At 55.0% G+C, this 22,107-nt stretch overlaps 1 protein-coding gene across 2 annotated transcripts in view; it reads left to right on the forward strand.

Annotated features, from left to right (window-relative positions):
- Positions 1-22,107, forward strand: part of LOC121489884 (protein canopy homolog 1-like) — a 48,468-nt gene that overhangs the window by 18,573 nt on the left and 7,788 nt on the right. For both annotated transcript variants that reach the window (XM_041753321.1, XM_041753322.1), the window contains one exon: positions 1,061-1,173. In XM_041753321.1, coding sequence (XP_041609255.1) covers positions 1,061-1,173 — 113 coding nt within the window. The remainder of the gene's footprint in view (positions 1-1,060; positions 1,174-22,107) is intronic.

The following is a 22,107-nucleotide window of genomic DNA, read 5'->3' on the forward strand; positions in this document are numbered from 1 at the left end:
GCGAGCCCTCAGCCGTCCCGTTCAGATGTATGATCAGGAAATAGCGCTAACATGATGGGGTCTACGGGGCCAGAACTCACACTTGGGCACCTCGAGGTTGTGCTGTTCTAACAAAGAGACTCAGAAACGGTTGAGTAAGAGAACGTGCTTGTGCCTCCTTCTACAGCAGAGTGGTCCTGAGTGGTGGGGGCCTTGCTTTTTTGGAGGAGGGAGGCTGTTCAGAAAAACAGGTTCCTCCAACATCCCTCATCCACCGTTGGGGCAGAGACAGGAAGTCCAGGATCAGGTTCCCGTGGCACAGAGGAGGCTGATGGCGGAGGCATCGTTTCATTTACGTGTTAATGGTGACAGCTCTCAGCTGGGCAGGCAATGCCGGAAAGAAGGGACAAATTTGGCCCTACAGCCCATAAGGGGTGAGTTCCAGAGGCCCCCTGAGATTTTATGTCCAGCAACAATGTGTCATTGGGAGCAGGGTCCTGATTGGGGCAAACCTTTCCCATGATGCAGAGGCTCCCTGAGCATGAGTAATGTGACCCCAGGGGCTTGGGGATCTCTGGCAGACTAGGAGCAAACATCTCTCTAGTCTTTAAAAAAGCATGTATTTTTTAGAGATTTTATTTATTTATTCATGAAAGACACAGAGAGAGGCAGAGACACAGGCAGAGGGAGAAGTAGGCTCCACGCAGGGAGCCAAATGAGGGACTCAATCCCAGGACCCCAGGATCATACCCTAAGCTAAAGGCAGACACTCAACCCCTGAGCCACCCAGGTGCCCCCCCACAAAAAGCATATTTTAAATGAAAAAGTCAAACATCTGTGGTTTTAAAAAAAGCATACAAAGGAGTATACAGAGAAAACCAGTCTCAGTTTGCTATGTTTGAAAACTCTGCACGTTTCTGCTTGTGGATGAGCAGTCGAGGCACGGGAAACATTCCGTCTCTGGAAACAGAAGGTTTCCAGGGACGCATGCTTGCAGAGGGTCCAGCCAGAGAAGGGCTCGGGGTGGGGGGGCCTTTGTCTGCCCCTTCCAGAGGTAAGCAATGCTTTCTGCCTTGTTCAGCGTGCCGGGCCCTGATGGACGAGGTGGAGTACGACGTCACCAAGGCTCAGCAGAAGAAGACCAAGGTGGGCTCCTTCCGAATAAATCCTGACGGGACGCAGGAGCAGAGAAAGGTAGCGGAAAGAAATCATGAGCCAGTGTATAATTGCGGATGTCGGCAATTACCAACCATTTATCCAAACAGCAGTTGGTCTTAATCTTGTAACCTTCCTCTTGTTCAGGGTATCAGCTCTAAATTGCTTCTGAGTCCTGGGGGACCCAAAGTAATCTTTAAGCTTGAAATTGAAGTCTCTCTCCCAGCACCTAAATTTTGTGTCTTGTCATGTCTGAAGACATTTCGGCACTATTGTTCATCAGGATAAAAATAGCACTTTCATTGGTTCTTGGGCGAGGCCAGCAGGGCTCCCGGGGCAGCTTTGGAGGGCTGCCTGGAGCCACCCAATGCTGCACACCCTCCCCTGGGCTCCTGGCCCTGCCTCCAAGGTCTGCAGAGATGGCAAGTGGGGTGGGAATGCAAGACCCGTCCCTGGGACAGACACACAGGCGCCAAGGAGAGAAGGGTATGCTTCCTCCAGGGAGGGCCCGGCACGCTGGGACTCCCCCGGCACCCCTGGTACCCCCTGAACCCCCGATGGGTCTGAGAACCCAGGAGGCTTGGGTGAGGCCACCGTGACCCCCAGCTCGGCTCCTCCCCACCCATCGCTAAGGTCCTGATGCCCTGAACATGGAAGCTGACTGCACTGCCGTCCTAAGTGAAATACAATTGGAAACATTGTCCCATGGCATCACCCGGCATCACCCAGTGTCACCTGGCATCACCCTGGCTCACTCTTGCTCTTCTGTCCTATACGCCACTCTCTATTTTAGAGCAAATAGTCAAAGTGAGCTGTCTGCTTTTCCCACCTCTTCTGGGATCGGTGTCCATCAGAGAGGAAGGAAGTAGAAGGAGGCCCAGCCGGGGACTCCATGAACGTGCCAGCCCTTCACGCAGGGCCAAAGCGAGATGTCCACCTGGGTCTGGAGGCTCTCCCAGTTGGCATACCTGCCGCCAAAGAGGGTGGGGAACTCAGCCATTTTTCTTGGGTCATCGTGTCTTGAAGCCATAGGCCAGGCCGGATCCCTAAGATCTCACTACTCAGGTGGTGTCACCTGGAGGATGGTGCTAACTGACAGCCTGCACTCCCTGCCTCTCCCCAGGATGGTCACTGCAAACCCCTGAGGAGCGGCCCTGGTCCCCAGTCCCTGGTGCACAGCCCCCGCTGCAGCAGAACCCCGTCATCAGGCAGGGCCAGGGAGATGTTTGCGCACAGGCCAACACGGCTTCCAAAAAAAATAAGGGTGTTAATACCATAATAGGTTAAAATGTGGGTTAACTGACGCAATCATTGTTACCGCACCTGGACCAGGAGAAAGACATCTCTCTTCACAGAGTAACGGGGCGAAGGGAGGGACTCAGGAGACCGTGGGGGGCGGGGTACAGAGCAAGGGACCGAGGCAGGCATGGAGGGGCTTGGACCCTGGTGGATGGGGAGTGGAGGGCCCTCTCGCCTCCTGGCTTGGGTCCCCCCAAAGGGACTCACGTTTACCTGGAGACCATGGGTGACAGAAGGCCCTCCCCCCTTCCTGCTGAGGATACCCCACCTTGAGTCAATCTAGTTGAAATAACTTTTTCAAGGTTGCTGCACACAGTCTGAAGAGCTGTTTGAAAGCCGGCACTCAGGATGCCTGGGTGGCTCAGTGGTTGGGCATCTGCCTTCGGCCCGGGGCGTGATCCTGGGGTCCGGGGATCGAGTTCTGCATCGGGCTCCCTGCATAGAGCTTGCTTTTCCCTCTGCCTGTGTCTCTGCCTCTGTGTGTCTGTGTATGTGTTTCTAATGAATAAATAAATAAAATCTTAAGAAAAAAAAAAAAAAAAGAAAGCCGGCACTCGCTGTGTTCATGGGTTTGTCCAGGGTGACCTCATGGCCCCTGCTACAAGGATGGGTGCCACTCTGGGTCACTCTGCGCTCAGAGCTACTGTTCCCACAGCCAGCATGCAGGGGTAGATGTGGGGGCTCTGCGGCGCCGGGAGGCTGCTCTCTAAAGCCCCCATGTTTTGGAACCATGTGGCATTGGGGTTGGGGAGGAGGTCAGTTTTCCTGCCTCTGGCCAACCCATGGCATAGTGACCCCAGTGGTCCCCATTGTTGAAAGAACCCAGCAATCTTCCCCAGGAAGCTCCTGGAACATCCTGCATCCTCTAACTCAGAAAACTCCCCTGCAGTGATGCAAAACCCCAGCGCGTTGTTTTCTTGGGCCAGCAGGCCCTTGGCCAAACTTGAATGCAGGGGAGCCTCACGGCATGAAGTCAGGCCCTTCAAATGCCCGTCTTGGATGGGGGCCAGGCGGCTCTGGCCTGGTGTGCATCCAGAGGCATTTCTCTGTCCTTCTGCTGCGAGCTCACAGGATGTGTGTGCTCAGCTTGGCATTTGGCAAAGAACAAAAGAAGCGCCTCGCAGGATGCTCTAGGAGGGGAGGCTCATACCCGTTGCCCTGGCTGGGAGAGGCTTCGGGCACCAGGGGCCCCTCCTGGGTCAGAGATGTGGCAGGCCAGAGGCCAGAGCACCACCACCACATACCTTCCTGTGTTTTTCTGCTTTTTCTCCCCCTTCTCTGTTCTGCATGTCTCCAAGGATAAAGGAAACACTGATCTGTGTGTGGTGTCTTCAGACCAGGGAAGTGAGGACCATCACAGGGACCTTGGACAGCCTCCCCTTCCTTGGAGTGAGGTGGAGCGTCCCCTGAGAGGGTCCACGTTCTGAGGGAGACAGGGCACGAAGTGACACGGGTTGGCCTTCCAAGCACAGTGCAGACAATAAATGCACAAAATGGCCTGCATTCGTGCAGGGCAGCTCATTCCATGTCTGACCTGGTGCCGGGGCTGGCCTGGGGAGGGTGGTGTGGACAGCAGGCATGTGTGCGGCAGCTGCTTTGGGCCAGGTCTGGCTCAGTGAGAAGATTTGAGAGGAGAAAGCTGCCCCGTGCACTGGCCGCAGAGCCACCGCCCTTGCATGCCTGTGGGTCACCCCCCACCTGATGACCCCACTTTGTTCTGGAGGGCCCCGGTCCCTCTGGCTCAAGGCCTTGCCTTGAGCTCTGTACACACTGCTCTGTACACACTGCGCAAGGGCTTGCCTGCCCCTAGGGTCACTCGCTAGAGCCACAACTCCCAGACGCAGACATTCATGTGATCACCGGCAGGACGCTGGGAGGTGGGGTTGCTGTGAGACCTGTCCCTTGGAAGACTGGGTGGGACTCAGGTGGGGTCTGGGGCAAGGTTAGGGTAGTGGGTGGGGTTGGGGGCGGTGTTAAGGTCATAGGTGGGTCGGGGGCAGGGTTAGGGTAGAGGGTGGGGTCGGGGACAGCGTTAGAGTGGTAGGGGAGCCGTAGCAGGTGCAGACTCTCCCATTTCCCTTGGGCTCCAGCTGATTTCCAGAAAGATCTGCTCTCTGCCTGATAGTTTTTCCCAGCTGAGCAAGAAGGGAATAAACTCCCCAGGGCAGCCCCAGGAATGGGGTTTTACATACTCCTTGGTGTCTTCAGAGTACTTCTCAAGTGTACTCGGCACAGCTTCTGGAGGGACCACAGTGGAATCAGGTCCTGCTCCTCCTGAAGAAATGCGGTTATTGGCCACCCCCACTTCCTACAGCACTGCCCCTCTACTCGCACGCCTGGGAGCCTCCCAGATGAAAACCCCAAGCACTCAGTGGCACACACGCCCCTCTGTGGGCCTGCCATGTTCCTGAGCACTCCTCCTTCAAGGTGTGCTGTAGACTTGAGTGTAAAGTGTGATGCTCCCGGAGGGCCACGGGAACCCCCACCAGTGCTCCACCCAGCATGGGTGGATGCCCAGACCCTGAGGAGAAGGCCCCCATTTCCCAGTGTTGCAAAAGGTCACCAAGCAGGTGCCGCAGACTCAGCGGGCTGCAGGGGTCTTAGGGCCTCCAACCTTAGCAGGGCCGAAAGGGAATGGCACGCGGGGCTGGGGTTTAGGGAAATAATTCTCCTTCACTTTGATTGACGTCATCTTCCAGGTCGCTAGGAGGTCTTCAGTATCCCCATGTTAGGGACAGCCTCTAAAACACACAGTGCAAGTTTTGGCAATGGATGTGCAGCACATAGGCATCACCCCCAGACTTGCAAGGCTTTGTTGGGTGTGTTCTCCTCTTTCCTCATTTTAAATGGGGAAATTAAGCTCACACACAGCAACATTCAGCTGATGCTGTTTAAGGAGACATGTATGCACGCTGGCCCAAAGCCCTCCCTGCAGCACCAGGTGCAGGTACCAGCTAAGTGCGAGAGGGCTGTCCCCACCTGACGTTTCCCCGAGTAGTCCACGAGGCAAGAGGCAGGTGGCATTTCAGCTTCCAGGTCCCCTCTTCCTTTATTTGCAACAAATTAGACGAGTGGCAGTTGTGGTGAAACACGGCTACACAGCACAACGCGACTCAGAGACAGTGGTTTCAACTCCTTTTTTTTTTTTTTTTAAGATTTTATTTATTCATGAGAGACACAGAGAGAGGCAGATAAACAGGCAGATGGGAAAAGTAGGCTCCACGCAGGGAGCCCGATGTGAGACTCGACCCCAGGACTCCAGGACCACGCCCTGGGCCAAAGGCAGGCGCCAAACCGCTGAGCCACCCAGGGATCCCCCCGACTGCTTTGTAAGCGAGTGTTTGCGGTCCTCTCCTAAAATGTACGTCAGCCAGACCTCCAGGAACGGGGTCTAGGTGAGTTTGTGCTCTCTTGGTGGAGACCCAGAGTCTGGAAGCAGAGGTTTGAGGACCTGGCTTTTACTCTGGAGACTCTGAACTCTGTCCACTGCACACAGGACCAGCATATAGGTGCTTCTGCCTGGAGGGCCCAGGACGCACCTGTTACATGTTGGAGCCTCGGATAAAAATGTGGAACGTGAAGGCCCCCTTTCCTCGATGAGTGAGAATGAGGTTATACCAAGTTCTCTATAAACTTCTCAAGTTCAAACAGCAAATCTCATCAATGACGATGATGGTTTAGACGAGAGCAGAATGCCTTTTCGGTAGATTTTTTTAAAACAACTCTGGAAGGTAAACAAGGCCACTTAAATTAGCTTCAATTTCTTTCTTTTTTTTTTCCCCAAGTAATTTCTACCACCCACCTGGGGCTTGAACTTGCAACCCTTAGATTGACAGTTGCATGCTCTGCCGATGGAGCCAGCCAGGCGCCCCTCATTAGCTTCGTTTTGGAAATACAGAAGATAAGACTCAGAAAGCTTTAGTGACTCACTAAATTCTGGCAAACTGGTATTAATTTAATTTGCAGATAAGCCAATTTAGACAGATTCCACATAACTCACTACTGGTAGAGCGACTCCGTCTTGTTACATCCCGTATAACACCAGCTTACTGCAGCACCTTGGTGTTGTGCGGTGCACAACCCCCACAACTGTATGTGGGGCCCTGTTTGCTATCAGGGTGAGAGGTGTGTGTGGGCCTTTGTAATAGGAAGCAGGGGGGAACTCAGTTCCTTGGTAATATTCAGGCTGTCCATGCCACCTGCTAGTGGGCCATAAAATCAGTGTGGTGGGGTGAGACTGGCACGTAAAAATATACAGTATCAGAGTGCGTCTTATAGCAAAGGATGCTGTTACCTCGTGACACCATGTAATGAGCTGCCACGCAAAAAGTGGGTCACGTCCAAAAACCTGAAGCCACCATAGCAGATGGCCGTTCTCAGCATGGGACAGTGGCCTGAAGATATTTCATTTGGGAAGGTTATTAATACCCAAACGGTGCTGTGCTAATTCCTGACTCCCTCCACATAAACACCGCCCCCTCCCTGCCCCAGGCCTTGTCTGAGACCAGAAACTGCAGCAGAAATGGCTGGGAGCTGGATGGGCTGTGCATTTCTCAGGCCAAGGATCCAGGGTGGCAGGGGTGGGCCCGCTGCTACTGCAGCCTCGGGAGCTGCGACGGCCAAGGTGGCCTCCCTGGTCAGGACGCCAGGTGCAAGCACAGCCCACACTGAGCATAGTGTAGACAAGAGGAGTTGTCACCCAGGAGTGACATCCTGGCCACTGCAAGCACCATGTGTGATAACTGTGAGAGATACGTTCCTGGCACAGGGCTCCTGAGACCCGGGCAGTGTCCCCAGAGACCGTGACCTGGATGAGACCCTATGCTGATGAGGGGACCCCTGGGGAGGGAAGGGTGGTGAAGACAGAGTTCAGTCACCAATAGCTGGGCACCCAGGTGACTCGAGGGTGGAGCACCTGCCTTAGGATCCCGGGATCCTGGGATCAAGTCCCACATCGGCTCCCCGCAGGGAGTCTGCTTCTCCCTCTGCCTGTGTCTCTGCCTCAATCTGGGTCGCTCATGAATAAATACAATCTTAAAAAAAAAAAAAGTCACCAATAGCCGCCCGATTCCGAGATTTGATCGACACCCACTAACAAAACCTCCATCACAAGGCTCAGAGCAGAAAAGGGAAGGCTCTGTATCATGTTCCTCCTTTAACACGTGGGAAGTTTGGGGGCAACCCTCTAGGTCCTCACTCTCCTTGGGAGTTTTGTACTGTCACTTTGCTATCGCTCAGTAAAACTTGCTTTGCTGCCCACAAAAAAAAAAAAAAAAAAAAAAAAACAGGAAAAAAGGGGAGGGTGGCGCCTGGGTGGCTCAGTTGGTTGAGCATCTGGCTTGGGCTCAGGTTGTGATCTCATGATCTTGGGGTCCTGGGAGGGAGCCCTGCATGGGGCTTCCTGCTCGGCAGGGAGCCTGCTTCTCCCTCTCCCTCTGCCCCTCCCCACTGCTCCTGCGCTCTCTCTCTCTCTCTCTTTCTCTCAAATAAATAAATAAAATCTTAAAAAAAAATCATGTGGGAAATTTGTCCCCAAGTCCCATTCTCACCCCCAAAGCACTTCCCTCCTGGGCCAGGGTCAGCAGAGCCTACACACCCAAGCTAAACCCCTCTCTGGGCAGGGGAACCAGGCCAGTGGTGGTCTCCACTGATGGAGACCCAGACTTGGACCTCCTGGGGGGGGCCTGCTTGAGCCCAGGAGGGGCCGGAGGGGCAGGAGGAGCAGGCTGGGTGCGTGGGAGGGTGGGGGGCACGCAGGGCCTGCCAGTGTCTGGTGCTGGGTGTAGCGGCCCATCCGGCATGCGTCCTCCCCGCTCTGGTCAGCAGGAGGAGGGGTTAGCAGGGCTGGGAGCTCTAGTGAGGGGCAGGAATTGGGGGCTCACCCCTAAGTTGGTCTGTGGACATTGTCAGCCCACCGACAACATTTTAATAACTGTTACTTTGATAACAATTGTGAATAAAATTATATCTCTGGGAAGCAGTAGATCAGCATCAGTAAAAATCAAACAAACAAAACCCAGAAAGGTGTTTTCCAGTTTTTAAGTGCAAGGAAGAGGTTATTAACCAGTGCACACAGATGACCTGGACATTACACGTACATGTTGTGGGGGAAGCTTCCAGAACACAGCTCACAACGCTGGTCACGGTTATCTCTGGGTATTACTGTGGGCCTCGTCTCTTTTGGCTTGTCTTTTAAATGCTTTTCCTAACTCTGGGAAACGAACTAGGAGTGGTGGAAGGGGAGGAGGGCGGGGGGTGGGGGTGAATGGGTGACGGGCACTGAGGGGGACACTGATGGGATGAGCACTGGGTGTTACTCTGTATGTTGGTAAATTGAACACCAAAAAAAATTAATTTATTAAAAAAAAGAAAAAAAGAAAAAATCACCATAAAAAATAAAAAAAAATAAATGCTTTTCCATTATGAACACATTATCACTATAAGTAAAGGACACAAAATGTGGGTTTTGGGGTGGGTTTTTTTTTTTTTGAGAAATTAGAAGAAACCCATGGCATTTCAAGAATTCCACTGCTAAAATGTAGCACTGTTTTTCCTTGAAAGGCCATGCATGGGCTCGTGATTTTCTTTTTTACAAAATACGTGACAAAGGCTACCCAGCAACCTTCTTCTGATTTGTTCAGAGCCCGTTCCTGGGGATCATCTTGGCCCCTCATCACCATCAGCAACGCGGTCGGCACACACTTGTCCTCTGGACACTGTGAGAGTCCTGGGAAGAGGGTGTCAGATGGGGCAGCTTTTCCACTCTGTCTCTGATGTGGCACCGTCCTCTCCCCATAGCCCCTGCTGGCCCAGAATACCCTCCACCAACCCCGGGGACACAGGCCTTGTCCGTCCCCACCGTCCACTAGGAAATGAACAAGTGTCCGTGAGTTCAGGAGGAAATAGCACTGACTAGTTTTCATCCTTCCTTCCTCTCAAGGAAGAGTGAGATGAGGGAGTCCTCGTCCTCAGGAACATAGCACCTGGGGTTCTGTGCACTTGTGAGGACACTTATTTGGGGACTTTATTGTGTATCATCTTTTATTTTACTTCTTTCTATTTTTTTAAAGATTGTATTTATTTATTCATGAGAGACAGAGAGAGAGAGAGAGAGAGAGAGAGAGAGAGGCAGAGACACAGGCAGAGGGAGAAGCAGGCTCCGTGCAGAAGCCCGATGTGGGACTCCATCCCAGGACCCCGGAATCCTGCCCTGAGCCAAAGGCAGATGCTCGACCCCTGTAGCCCCTAGGTGCCCACACCCCCACCGTGCAGCTATTTTAAAAAGAAAGGAACTTGCTACAGGCTTTAGAGGCTTCCATGCAGCACCCAGACCACCGGGGAGCGGCCCTCTGAGGCCCGCAGGAGGAGAGGAAGTCCAGAGGCCATGTGAGCCGCCCCACTGAATTTGGGGACTCGGGTCAGCTGTGTCTCAGGGCCCAGTGAGTGGCTGTAGCCGCTCTGACTCTGCAGCTGGGACATGCCTGCCAGGCTAGCTCCCACGGAAGGACGAAAACGGAAGTCCTCACCCCCAGGCCTGGTCCTGCAACCTGATGGGTGCTAGGAACTGCTCCAGGCAGCCCAGGGCTGCAGATGTGCTAGCCATAGGGCAACAGCTGAGTGGAAAGATGCCTCCCCGGCCCGTGTCTTCCTGGTCACACAGGCTGCATCCCATTGCCAAGACCTAGGTCCCAGAAGGAACCCCCACTGCCAAGGGGGCTGTGCCATCTGCCCCCGTGCCCCAGGCAGGCAGTGATCTGGGGGCTGTGTGCCAGCCTCCCCACCTCTGGCTCTACAAGCAGAGAGCACAGTGTCTGGAGTGGGGGAGCCAGGGATGCCCCAGCCAGGTGTGTGCCGGGTCCTGGCCCCTTTCGTGTCCCTCAGTGACACCTCCTCATCTTAGGGCCCTGGGCTCACGCCTGAAGCTCCTTCCGTGGCCCCATGTCCTTTGATCGTTACTGTTACTATGGCCCAAGGCCCTGGCCTCTCACTTCCTGGGGGCCCCACGCTGGCCCAGGGGGCAAACTCAGGATCCCCCCACCTGCAAGTCCTGCCGTTGGCCCCGGAGCCCTGACCTCCCGGAGGCAGGGGTGTGAAGGGCAACAGCACACGCTGGGCAGGAGATGCATGGTGGCACCGGCGTGGGTCTGCCCCACGTGTCTGCACGTGGTTGGCACATGATGGTGGGTGTGGGATTCGCATTCGGGGTTTGGGGATGGCCCCGTGTTTTGTGGGCTGGTTTACTATGGGAGGAACCTTCTCGCACTCTTTCCCTGGTGCCGCGCATCCCAAAACCCCTTGCACTTCCACTGAGCCCAGAGGGTCCCTCACGAGCCAGGTTAGCCTAGGCTATCTTTGCCCCCTTCCCGAGAAAGTTCCTGACCTGGAAAGCACCCCCTCCCCACCGTTGGCCTGCTCCAGCCATGTCCCCTGTGGGCTGGTGACACACTCCACGCTCCCTTGCCCATGGATACAGAGCCCTAGGCAGGGCCTAAAGGTTCCCAATCCTCAGCCCCGTGGTCACGCCCGGCGCTGCCCCCTCGCTGTCCGGGAGCCCCTGCTCCGCATGTGGTTGGAGGGGCCTCTGTGGCCTGCAACCACCGAGCCTCCTTCACTGTGGCCCCTCCTTGCTGCCACCACTGAATCAGCCAGGACTGGCCCGGGGTGCCCTCTGGGTCCCTGCGCCTGGCCAGTGCCCTGGACCGATGCGGGCCCTGCAGCCAAATCTCTTCCTTCTCAGCCTTCGTGGTCTCCAGGGAGGCCTCAGGGTGGGGAATTCGACCCTGGGGTCCAGGAGCAAGCATCTGCAGCGCTGTATGCACACGCATGTGTGGTGTGTGCAGGCATGCATGAGCACATGCGTGTGTACACACAACACAGATGCATTAGCTGGAGACTGCCTATCACAGGGCAGGGAGTGTGAAACTCAGCCTCGTGGCCTAGGAGGGTGGGGGCCCTCAGGCCAACAGGGGGTCCGTGGCCCTGGGGTGAGGGGGGCCTATTTCTGTGGCCCAGTTGCCCCAGTGTGGGGGCGCCAGCACTCTTCCTGGAGGCCCAGCAGGGGGACCTTCCCAGCTGCCAGCCTGGCCACAAACTGCCACTAAACATTCCTGCCCTCCCCAGGATGCAGGGCGGAAGATGATGCAAAATTAAAAGGGAAAGAGATCATTTTTAATCCTCTTCCTGGGTGCCAGCACCCAGTGGGGCAGAGCCATCAGGCTGGCGGGTGAAGGACAGCCACCAAGATCGCTAAGGTGGCTGTCCTTAGTGCTAAGCAGCCCACCGACACTGCTTCTCCCAGGCACGGGCACGGACCCCCCCCTGCTGGCATTGCAGGCACGTAGGATTCAGGCTCGATGCCACCTTCCACCTCCCCGGGGCTTTGACCGGGCGAGGACGTGGGAAGTGGATCGTACAGTGCTCAGGACTCCCCGACACAGGTGGGTCCACGGGGCCTCCTCTTCATTCTTGCGTCAGGGCCCCTTGAGCCCGCTGTCAGCCAGTGATCTCAGCCTCCCCCAGCCTGTCGCTTGGGGAAAAACTGGGGGGAAAAAAGTGAACGGGAACATTAACTTGCTTTGAGAATCCTTGGGTGACAGTGCAAACTTCCTGTTTTCCCTCCATCTCGGCCTAATCAGCTGCTCCAGGGCTGCACACACAGCAGCTCCGTTTGTTTGCCAACTGAAACCATGACAGGTTCAGAATTACCGGATTCTGGCCCGTTCCCTTCTTCCAGCCTCCCCGGTGTGGGGGCCGTGGTGGGCTCAGTGGCCCTGGGCATGACCTCAGCGGGCTCAGTGGCCCTGGGATGACTCTGTTGGGCTCAGCGGCCCTGGGGTGACTACAGTGGGCTCAGTGGCCCTGGGGGGTGACCTCGGTGGGCTCAGTGGCCCTGGGGTGACCGTGGTGGGCTCAGTGGCCCTGGGTTGACCACAATGGGGTAACGCTGTCGGAATGTTGCCTCTGCAGTTATCTGCATGGGGTATACGGGCAGTCCGGTCACCACATGCGTGGTAGCTCTGTATGATTTATGGTCAGTTCCTCTAGTGGCAAAGGAAGCCCCAATGACACATCCCGCCATCTCCTCAGGAAGTCGGCAAGTCTGAACACATATCCACTCGAGATGCTTGGGCGGTCGCTGCGTGAGCAAGGAGCAGTTAGCAAGCTGTTTTCTGACCGTGGACTGAGGGGGCGAAGGCTCATACCTACTTTGGAGGTGAACTTAGCGAATGATGTTCCCCTGAGGCCCAAGATACCGTGGGCAGGAGGCGTCGCGGCACAGGCCCGTGGCCAGCCTGAAAGGTTCTCCATCCACTTGGTAGGCTTCCCATTTTTGGGAGAGAAGATCACTGTGTAAAAGCATAGTGGGGGGCGTTCAATGCCAAGTTCTTCTCCCTTGGGTTTGATTTAAGAAAAATGTCCAGTGACATTTCCAGGAGGAGACGGCAGGTGACATAAAGTAAAGCAACGGTATATAAAGGTGTCCTGGTTCCAGATTGAAGAATTACTGTCTAAGGGTTGTTTAAAAAGACAATGACCCTGGGAAAGAAACAGCCTCAGGACAGTCTCCGGATACTCTCAGGCGAGCGAAAGAGACAGGAGTTTTCCCCGTTCCATTCACAGAATGGAGAACAGTTTTCTCCTCTCTAAATTTCAGTATTGGGGCGCCTGGGTGGCTCAGGCGACGAAGCATCCTACGCTTGATCTCAGCTCAGGCCTTGATTTCAGTCAGTGTTGTGAGTTCAAGCCTTGCTCTGGGTTCCAAGCTGGGTGCAGAGCCTGTTATCAATACACAAATGGATAAGTTTTAATATCATCTTTACTGATGGAGCATCCTGCTAGCCATTGATCTAAGTAAATGCCTGCTATTTTGCGCCCGTGTTGGCTCACACTCTATTTTGTGGGCTCCAAGGGTCATCTGGGATCCAAGCTGACTTGGTTGTCGTGCTTTAATGCAAAATGTGCACTGGGACTTAGGATGCTTTTCAGCAAGGAGAGGACCTTGTCGCCGAGGTCCTTTCTAATGCTTCCAGATGTCCTAGGTTCACAGTGTTCAGGGGCTCAGGGCGTAGACCTCTAAGCAACAGACGAGGTGAAACCCCCTTCCCCTTTTGGGAGGCGTTTCCCTGGAACTCTGTCCTTTCAGTGGTCACCACTCAGCCCGACACCCTGCCGGGGTTTCCTGTGGCTGGATCGTGTGAAGCTGAAAGCGGCCTGAGCTCCCTTAGGCTCCCCGAGCAGCTCTCAGGGAACAGAAATACCAACAAGGAATTATGCCATCTGTGAGTATGGGCCGTGTGTCCCTGGGCACACCTCCCTCTGACCTCCAGGGAGGGTGAGCTGGGTAGGACGGCTGGCCTGGTGGAGGGCAGGGCAGGCCAGAGGAGGCTGGGGAGGCTGGGGAGGCTGCCTCCCAGACCCCGTGTGCACTTGGCAGGTCCTGCTCCACCACACGAGCACCTGCCCCACTGTCCAACACTTTGTAAACTTGCTAAATGTTCTCTAAACCCTCCAGCTTTAAATGCCATGACTAGCTTAAGTACCCATGTGTTAGAGTCACAAGTTTCAAGCGGAAAGGAAATTGGTCATTTAGCTTAGCATCAGGCAACAGAGGCTAATGCCAAATACGGACACGTCCTTCAATTTCATCTTTAAAAAATAAACACAGAACATAGAGGGCAAAGAAGATTGTCAAGAATTTTGGCATAGCGTGACCCAGTTTTTGCTTTTGCAAAGACTCTGCAATGAGAAGGCTCCTAACAAGTAAATGGTCCCACATTTTGCAGCGTGCATGGGCCGTAGAGCCCTGGGGTTTGGGGGCATGTGCCCTGAGGGCCAGCAGGTGGACTGGCCTGGGCCTACCAGCTGAAGGTGCCAGGACTAAGCATGCAACGAGTCCCCCTGGACACTACCACGTGGAAGTCCAGGCAATGCTCTAGAGGCCTGAGCCCCAGCAGATACAGGCTGGGGACAGGAGGTGCTCCTGGCCACTGGTGGGTAGAGCCAGGGGCACTGTCAGATGCCCTGTGGGATGCCCTGTTCACACAGGAGAATCCCCACAGCCAAGGATCCTCCGGCATCCATGTCCCCAGCACTCAGCAGGAGGAGACCCATTTTTATGGAGATCAGTTGCCTTACCTCAGACCAGGAATCCCACTGTTTGGGAAGAGTCGTGGCTGTAACTCTACACAGAGCGATACACAGCTCTTGTCCTGGACTGCAGTACAGTCAGATCCAGCTGGGGGAGGGGACATGTCGGTAGGACACAGAGGAGCTGAGCTTCCCAAGTCTGGTGAGACGGTGCACTGGGGCGACAGTGCCCCCCAACTATGGCCATCCTGAGCCTCTGAATGTGACCTTATCGTTACTTAGGACCTTCCCAGCTGTGTCTAGTTAGGACAGGTCCTCCCAGATTACGGTAAGCCCTGATCCAAGGACTGCAGTCCTTCCCAGGAGGCCGGCAGAGATACAGAGACCCCAAGGGGGCAGGCCAGGAGACACAGAGGCAGGGCTTGGAGGGGCGCCACTGCAAACCAGGGGCACCGGGGACAGGCCCAGAAGGACCCTCCCTGGAGCCCCCAGAGGGAGCGAGGCCCTGCCGACACCTCAGTGCCTCTCCCTGGCCTCCAGAACGGCGAGGGAGCAGGCGTCTGCTGCTTTGTGTGCAGCAGTGAGTGGGTCCCGCAGGGGAGAGATGGGAGGCCCAGGTGCATCCAGTCCTCAAAACGTGAAAAACAGAATAAGACCATGAGCCAACAACTGTGTGTGGTAGGTTTCCTATCAGCAGTTGTGTTCTGGTTTCTCTGGGTGATCCAGAGACGGGCCATTGGTCTGGCATGTCCTCTGGAGTTGTCCATAGCACCCTTGGGGCCCCCATGCCGCCAGGCCCCATGCCCACTGCCGGGTGCCAAGCTTTCCTTACGGGTGGGCGGCCTGGGCCAACAACCAGGTCTCTAATAGCAGAGAAGTCTTTATAAAAGAAAAATGTTCGGGGACGCCTGGGTGGCTCAGTGGTTGAGCACCTGCCCCTGGCTCAGGGCGTGATCCTGCAGTCTCAGGATTGAGTCCCACATCAGGCTCCCTGCCTGGAGCCTGCTTCTCCCTCTGCCTACAGCTCAGCCTTTCTCTCTCTGTGTCTTTCATGAATAAATAAATAAAGTCTTTAAAAAAAATGTCCGGTGTTTGGAGAAGAATGGAAGCTTCGGGGTGTCCTGTGGAAGGAGGTAGACGAGGGGCTGCCCAGCTCACATTGCCTGGTGCAGCCAGGGCACCAACTCCCGTGCCTGACCTAAATCTCCCTTCACCCCGGTTTCAACATGAACGGCACATAGGTGACAGCAGCCCATCCCTCCAGCAGAGCTTACTGTTGGACGAGAAGAAAAAGGTGACGTGTGAGCAGGGCCGATGTCGCCCTGCTCCCCGAGACCTGGCCTGGCTCAGGGACCAGCCCCTCAGCTACGAGGAGCGGAGAGTGTTGGCATGGACAAAGCTCTGATTGAGAGACTTTTAAATTTTATATTAAGAGGGTCTTATTCTCCTGCCCATTGTTCAAGTCAAGTGAAAAAATAATTAGGCTCTTTGGGCCCTTCTCATGTCTTTCTCTGTGAACTTTCTGGAAACATCAGAGGGAGGGACCCTCTCCAGCCATGTTGAATGGTTGGAGTTTGGACCATCTGGAGAGCCCCACTCTCCCTTCTGTATGAAAATGTAGAATTAAGGGTCACCTCTAATATTGCAGAGGCCACTAGACTTCGCTGATCAGATCACCTGTTCACCAGGCAGCTCTCGGGCTGGCCTGAGGTTCCAGGGAAGGCACTGAGTTCTCATGGAAGGGGCTCAGGCGATGCCCCGGAGGCTGGGGCTCTGTGGGCTCCTGGGTCCCCCAGCAGTGGGCTGACTGCCAGCCGCTTCTGGGCGGGAGGAAGTCAGACCAGGGACACTTGGGTCTGATGATGCCGCTCTGGGCTTTCCAGGGTTCTTTTTTGTTTGTTTTGTTTTGTTTTTTAAGAATTTTACATCACCCAAGTAACACACAGTGATGTTAGCCAGAGGCATGCGGACCCTTGTGTCATTCACCCTTCCCATCCACACTCAGATGGTCAGCAGTAGGGAGCTCCCCTCAGCTTGCTCCACGTTCACCCATGCTCACACCAGCATCCATGCCTTCAGTATTTATTCTGTTTCTGTCTTTTTGTCATTTAAAAATAATAGTAAAACTAGGCTATGTTGATCCTCTGGAGAATGTGGAAACATGAAATAAAATAAACTCCAATATTCAGTTTAAATGCTTTCTCTGTGCTCTAGGCTGTGCAGTGCCCCCATCCATACGCTGAAGCCCAGACCCCACATGAGCACATGGACAGGGGCCGTTCAGGGGATCGGGTTCATGGGGCCACGGGGGTGAAGGGGCCCTGATGGGACTAGGGTCCTTGCGAGAAGACAGGGAGGCACCAGAGGCCCCTCTCCCCCAAGTGAGGACTTCCCTTCTTGGGAGTAGACCCTGCCAGCATCTCCATCCCAGACTTCCAGCCCCAGAACCATGAGAAGTCGCCTCCTCTGAGCCCCTGGACACTGCTGCTCTGTGATGGCAGCCTGAGCAGACCGAGCCACCCCCTGAGACGATGCATCACCGACCCCCCCAGCCTGATGGACAGAGACCCAACCTGATTCTTTTTTTTTTTTTTAAGATTTTATTTATTTATTCATGAGAGACAGAGAGAGAGAGAGAGAGAGAGGCAGAGACACAGGCAGAGGGAGAAGCAGGCTCCATGCAGGGAGCCCGATGTGGGACTCCATCCCGGGATCCCAGGATCACACCCTGGCTGAAGTAGCACTAACCCGCTGAGCCACCTGGGCTGCCCCCCGCAACCCGGTTCTGTCAGTGTCCCCACCATGGACCGTCTACTGAGGGACATGCAGGTCTGTCCACTGCCTGTCCCCCCATGGACCGTCTACCAAGGGACGTGCAATCCTGTCCACTGTCTGTCCCCCTGTGGACTGTCCACCGAGGGACGTGCAGCCCTGTCCACTGTCTGTCCCCCTGTGGACTGTCCACCGAGAGACGTGCAGCCTTGTCCACTGTCTGTTCCCACCGAGGGACGTGTGTCCAGTGTGTCACCAGCCCCAGCAGCATTGCAGCCAGCCCCCCGACAGCCTGTCCTCATGTCCAGTGAGCGTGCTCTCCACAGCATGGGCTCCCTGAAGGGCAGGGGTTGGACCATGTGCTTTCGAGGGCATCATGTCCCTGACTCTCTCCCGGAAGCTTGCGGTTCCATGGCGCTGCCAGTGGTGTAGGAGAACTCTCCTGCATTGTCCCCAGCACTGGGTTTGGTCATTCTTCATTGCCGGGAGTGTGGGTCACAGAAGGTAGTATTTCACCCGTGCCCCACGTTGCTCTCACCGGTTCCAAGGGAAGCGAATCCTGTCTCAGCGGTGTGCACCGTGGACTCGTGGCCCGTACCCACCTTCTGTCGGCTTCTCTCTTGAGTCATGATTGTTTCAGACTCCGTGACAGGAACAGGAGCTGTGGCCCGCCCTACCTGCTGCACCTGCGCATCCCCAGGCACGGGGTGTTGGTGGCCTTGCCCCTTTTGGCACCAGACAGTCTTGAGTCGATGACTGGGGCTTTCTGGTCTCGTTTAAGGCGGCTGCCCTGCTCCATCATACCAGCAGTTTTCTGAATTTTCTCCCGGTCGTTTGTACCCTTAGGTGTGAATGTTGCTGCTGCGTGGAGTGTGAGGTGGGTCCAATGTCCTCTCTGTGTGGGTGGAAGCAGGTCACAGGGGCTGGCGCCACCTAGGAAGCCAACCATGCCCCTCCTCACTGGGCCCGGATGACACGTCAGAAACGGAAACACAGACATATTCCTAACATCAAAAGTATTTTTGTCGCTTTTTAAAGAGCATTTGTTACCTTCTACTCTTTGTCTTAGCAGTTTGTAAACCGCCATAACCTTTGTCCTGAGCCCCAGTCCCTAGACCTCACCGCTGAGGATTTGCTTCTAGCACCTTCTCAATTTCTGTGAACTGAAAGAATAAAAGAATAAATGTTTGCTTGCAGATGTGCCGCGTCTTCTCTATTGGTTCTGCAACATGTTTGGGCACTGTGCCTACGGTTTTGGGAAGACTCTTGGAAGGTGATGGAACATCAAGGGAGAAGGAGGATTCATCACCTGTTAACTGCCTGGTATTTCGTCTGATGCTGAGTGTCTGTGGACCAGGCATGGGCCTGTCGAGCCCAGAGGAATGGGGAGTCTGTAGACGAGGCTGGGGTTTCTAGACAAGACTCAGGGGCTGCGGCTCTGTGCTCTGCTGGGTCCAGCTTACCCAGGGGGCAGCTCCCCACAGCCAGCCTCTGGGCCGGGAGGTGAGCCTGTGACAGGCTCCCGTCCCCGGCTCTGCCCTCTCCCTGCCCCCACGCTCACTCTCTGCTGTTAGCATTGCTGCTTGCGCGGACTTGAAAGTCGGCCACGGTCACCATTGTGGGGACAGAGGCACCATAGTCCGCGATTAATCGAATATTCTAGTGAAGGCAGAAAATGGCAGCTTTAGCATTTGGGCATGGAGAAGGATTAAATGCTACAGCACCCTCAGGGAGAAGGAATAGAACAGATGATTCGGTACCTTTGAACAGATTAGAAATAACAATTATGAGAGGGCACAAAGTGATGGGAGAGAACGGAAGGTTGTCGCTGCTTAGCACAGAATAGGGTTAATTAACCAGATGCTGGCCAGGCGCGCTTCCTTTCGTCAGTACAGACAGCAGGTGTCACAGGAGGTGCCAGTCCCCAGCTGACCCCAGTCTTCCGGGGCCCCGGAGAGGATGGAAAGCCCTCCCCATCCTGTCTCACCTCACATGTCCTGGGGGTATGTTCACAGCTCCACTCCAGCCCAGGGGACAGGGGGCCACCCGGTGCACCCAAAACCAGACCTGCATGTCTCTTGGGGTTGCTATGACAAAATACCGCAGATGGAGTGGCTGAAACAGAAACCCGATTTTCTCACAGGTGAGGAGGCCCAAGTCGCCAGCCGCGGTGTTGGCGGGCCTGGGTTTTTCTTGAGCCCTCAGGAGACATGGGTTCCCATCTTGCCTCACTCTGGCAGTGGCTGTAACCGAAGTCTCTGCCTCTGTGGGCACAGGGCAGTCCCCTCTCGGGGCATCCGCATCTTCTCTGCATCAAACAAGGATGCCAAGCCTTTCGGGTCAGGACCCATCTGGAGTGAATGCGATCTCATTGAGTTAATCTTGTCTGTGAAGACCCTGTTGACAAATAAAGCTGCATCCACAGGTACTAGGGGTTGGAGCTGGACCATGCCTTTATGACGGGGACACAATCTGACCCATGACAGGCTTGCTGACCGGGGGCCTTCCTGCCGCCTTTGTGCCGCCCTGAGACTGCAGTGGGTTTTCGTCTCTACCCTGTCATCTGCTGGGCCGTGTCCGGCGGTGGGGGTGCTGCAGTGGGGGGCGGGCACTATCGCCTCTGCCACCCTCGTCATGCTTGCAGGCTGCTGAGCCACGGCTGGCGGAGGGCCACCTGGCTGGGGCTGGCCTTCCCACCCTGCCCAGAGCCCCATGGCGGGCACTGCGCCCTCTCCCTGCAGATCAATAAATAAGGGTGTTAAGGGAAGCGAACCCTAACGCTGACCCCCGCGGCCCCTCTGGAAACCCTGCTCCCTCCCCCCGCCACTCCCAACCCCATCTGGCTGTGCGGCTGAGTGCCATACCCTTTGTCTCTGATGTTCGAATTCATTTCCGGTACATGAGGCTGTTCTCATCCAGGCTGGTTCAGACCATTTGGCAAGAATAATTTCACAAGCCTGGTATTAGGCGCCACACAAAAGTCTAAATACATAATGCATTTTGTAATTCTGTCACACTCAAAACAAGCTGTCAAAACTGTCTGCATGACTTATCCTTAATAAATCCCTAGTCCTGTTAATTGCTCCTTATTCCACTGAATAAGAGTTGTCGGAATCCACAAATCGGGTAAAGAATGGAGGGATAATGGGGATGCATTTAGAGGATTGCCACTGTCTCTCCCCCAGGACAGAAGGGGCGAGGGCTGGTGGTGGGCACCGTTCAGCTGCGTGTGGGGAGGCCGGGTCTCCTGAGCCGCGGCCTTGGGCCTGGCAGTTTTCACACCGTTCTTCCCACGGAGACTTCAGAGGGAAAGTGAGGCATTGAGTGCCTCCGACAAAGGTCACCAGGATGGGGGACCAAGTTCGGCGGCACTAATTCTCCTAGCAACAGTGACTTCGGGGGCACCTCCTTGGTGCTGTGGGGCATGTACAGCAATAGAGATGCACAGATGGGTCTCAGGAGGACAGCAAGGATACCCAGGAGCACCCCATGGGGGCTGGAGGGGTCTCTGCCCACTGGACCCCGACACCAGGGAAGGCCTGCAGCATCAGGCAGAACTGCTTGCCTCTGGCTTCAGCACAGAGACTGGTGTGTGGACTTGAGCAGGAGCCCTCTCTGTCGGGGGCTGCATAGGCTCTGATGTCTTGGGGTGGAGGGCAGGAGCAGGCCCGAGAGCATGCCCAGGGGCTGCACACTGGCACTGGCCCCAAACGCTGGGTAAAAACAGCTTTGCTGTCCTTCCGGGGCGATGCAGCTTGCTCACCATGTCGTGAGTACACACGCATGTGTGTGTTAGACATTTAGAACTAGTGCATCCTCCAGGAAAGAAGTGCTATTGGTATCCAGGAAGGGACGAGCAATGCTGGTGAAGGAGTGGAGACAGAACCACGTCACGTGGGCAGGAGTCACATGGGCAGGGGTTATGTGGACAGGGGTCATGGGAACCACAGGAGCAAGACCACCTGGGCTGAGGGGCTTGGCCCACGGAGCAGGGCTAGGCACGCGGCTTCCGCAAAGAGCCAGACAGTGCACAGTTTAGGCTCCGTGGGCTTGTCTGCCACTGCGATGTGGGTGGACGGAAGTGGCTGCGTCCCAGGAAGCTTCATCATGGATGCCGGTATCCAGCAATATAATATGAATATATAATATTATATATTATATATATATTATATATATAATATAATATAATATGAATCTTATATTATTATATTTATATTATTATATTATATTTATATTATTATATTTGAATATTATATTATTTCACATAAGATTTCTTATGTGAATCTTATATTATTTTCACATAAGATTTCACAAAATCTTATTCTTCTAATTGTTTCAGCCAATGATAAAATGTAACAGCCAGTCTTGGCTCACTGGGCTGTATGCACACAGGTGGGGGCCCCCAGCACTAACAGAGGGCTCCACCCCTGGCCGACATGGTCCCTGTGTGACGTCAGGTGTGGGGGGGGGGCAGACCACCAGGCAACCAGGGTTGAGAGGGCAAGGACCACTATGATTTCATTCAGTGCTGCCTCCCCATGTGTAGCACAACCTAGCACGTCATAGATGCTCAGCAGGCAGTGGCCACGGGATTCGCTGTCACTGTGTAGGCTGTGACCTGTGCTGGACCCTCTCTACTGTAGGCGTTGCTTCATCCAGCATCCTTGGGGGTCCTGCCTGTAAAGCCCCTGGCTGTGAGTCCCCAGTCCCCAGCACAGCACTCCGTGGATCGAGCTCAGTGAACTTGCTCGGCCTCCACGATCGTAGGGCCCAGCTGCTCAGCTGACGTCCTCGGGAGGCCAGTTGCACCCACAA

The sequence above is a fragment of the Vulpes lagopus genome, chromosome 4 (assembly GCF_018345385.1).
Source record: "Vulpes lagopus strain Blue_001 chromosome 4, ASM1834538v1, whole genome shotgun sequence".
Classification (NCBI taxonomy): Eukaryota; Metazoa; Chordata; class Mammalia; order Carnivora; family Canidae; genus Vulpes; species Vulpes lagopus.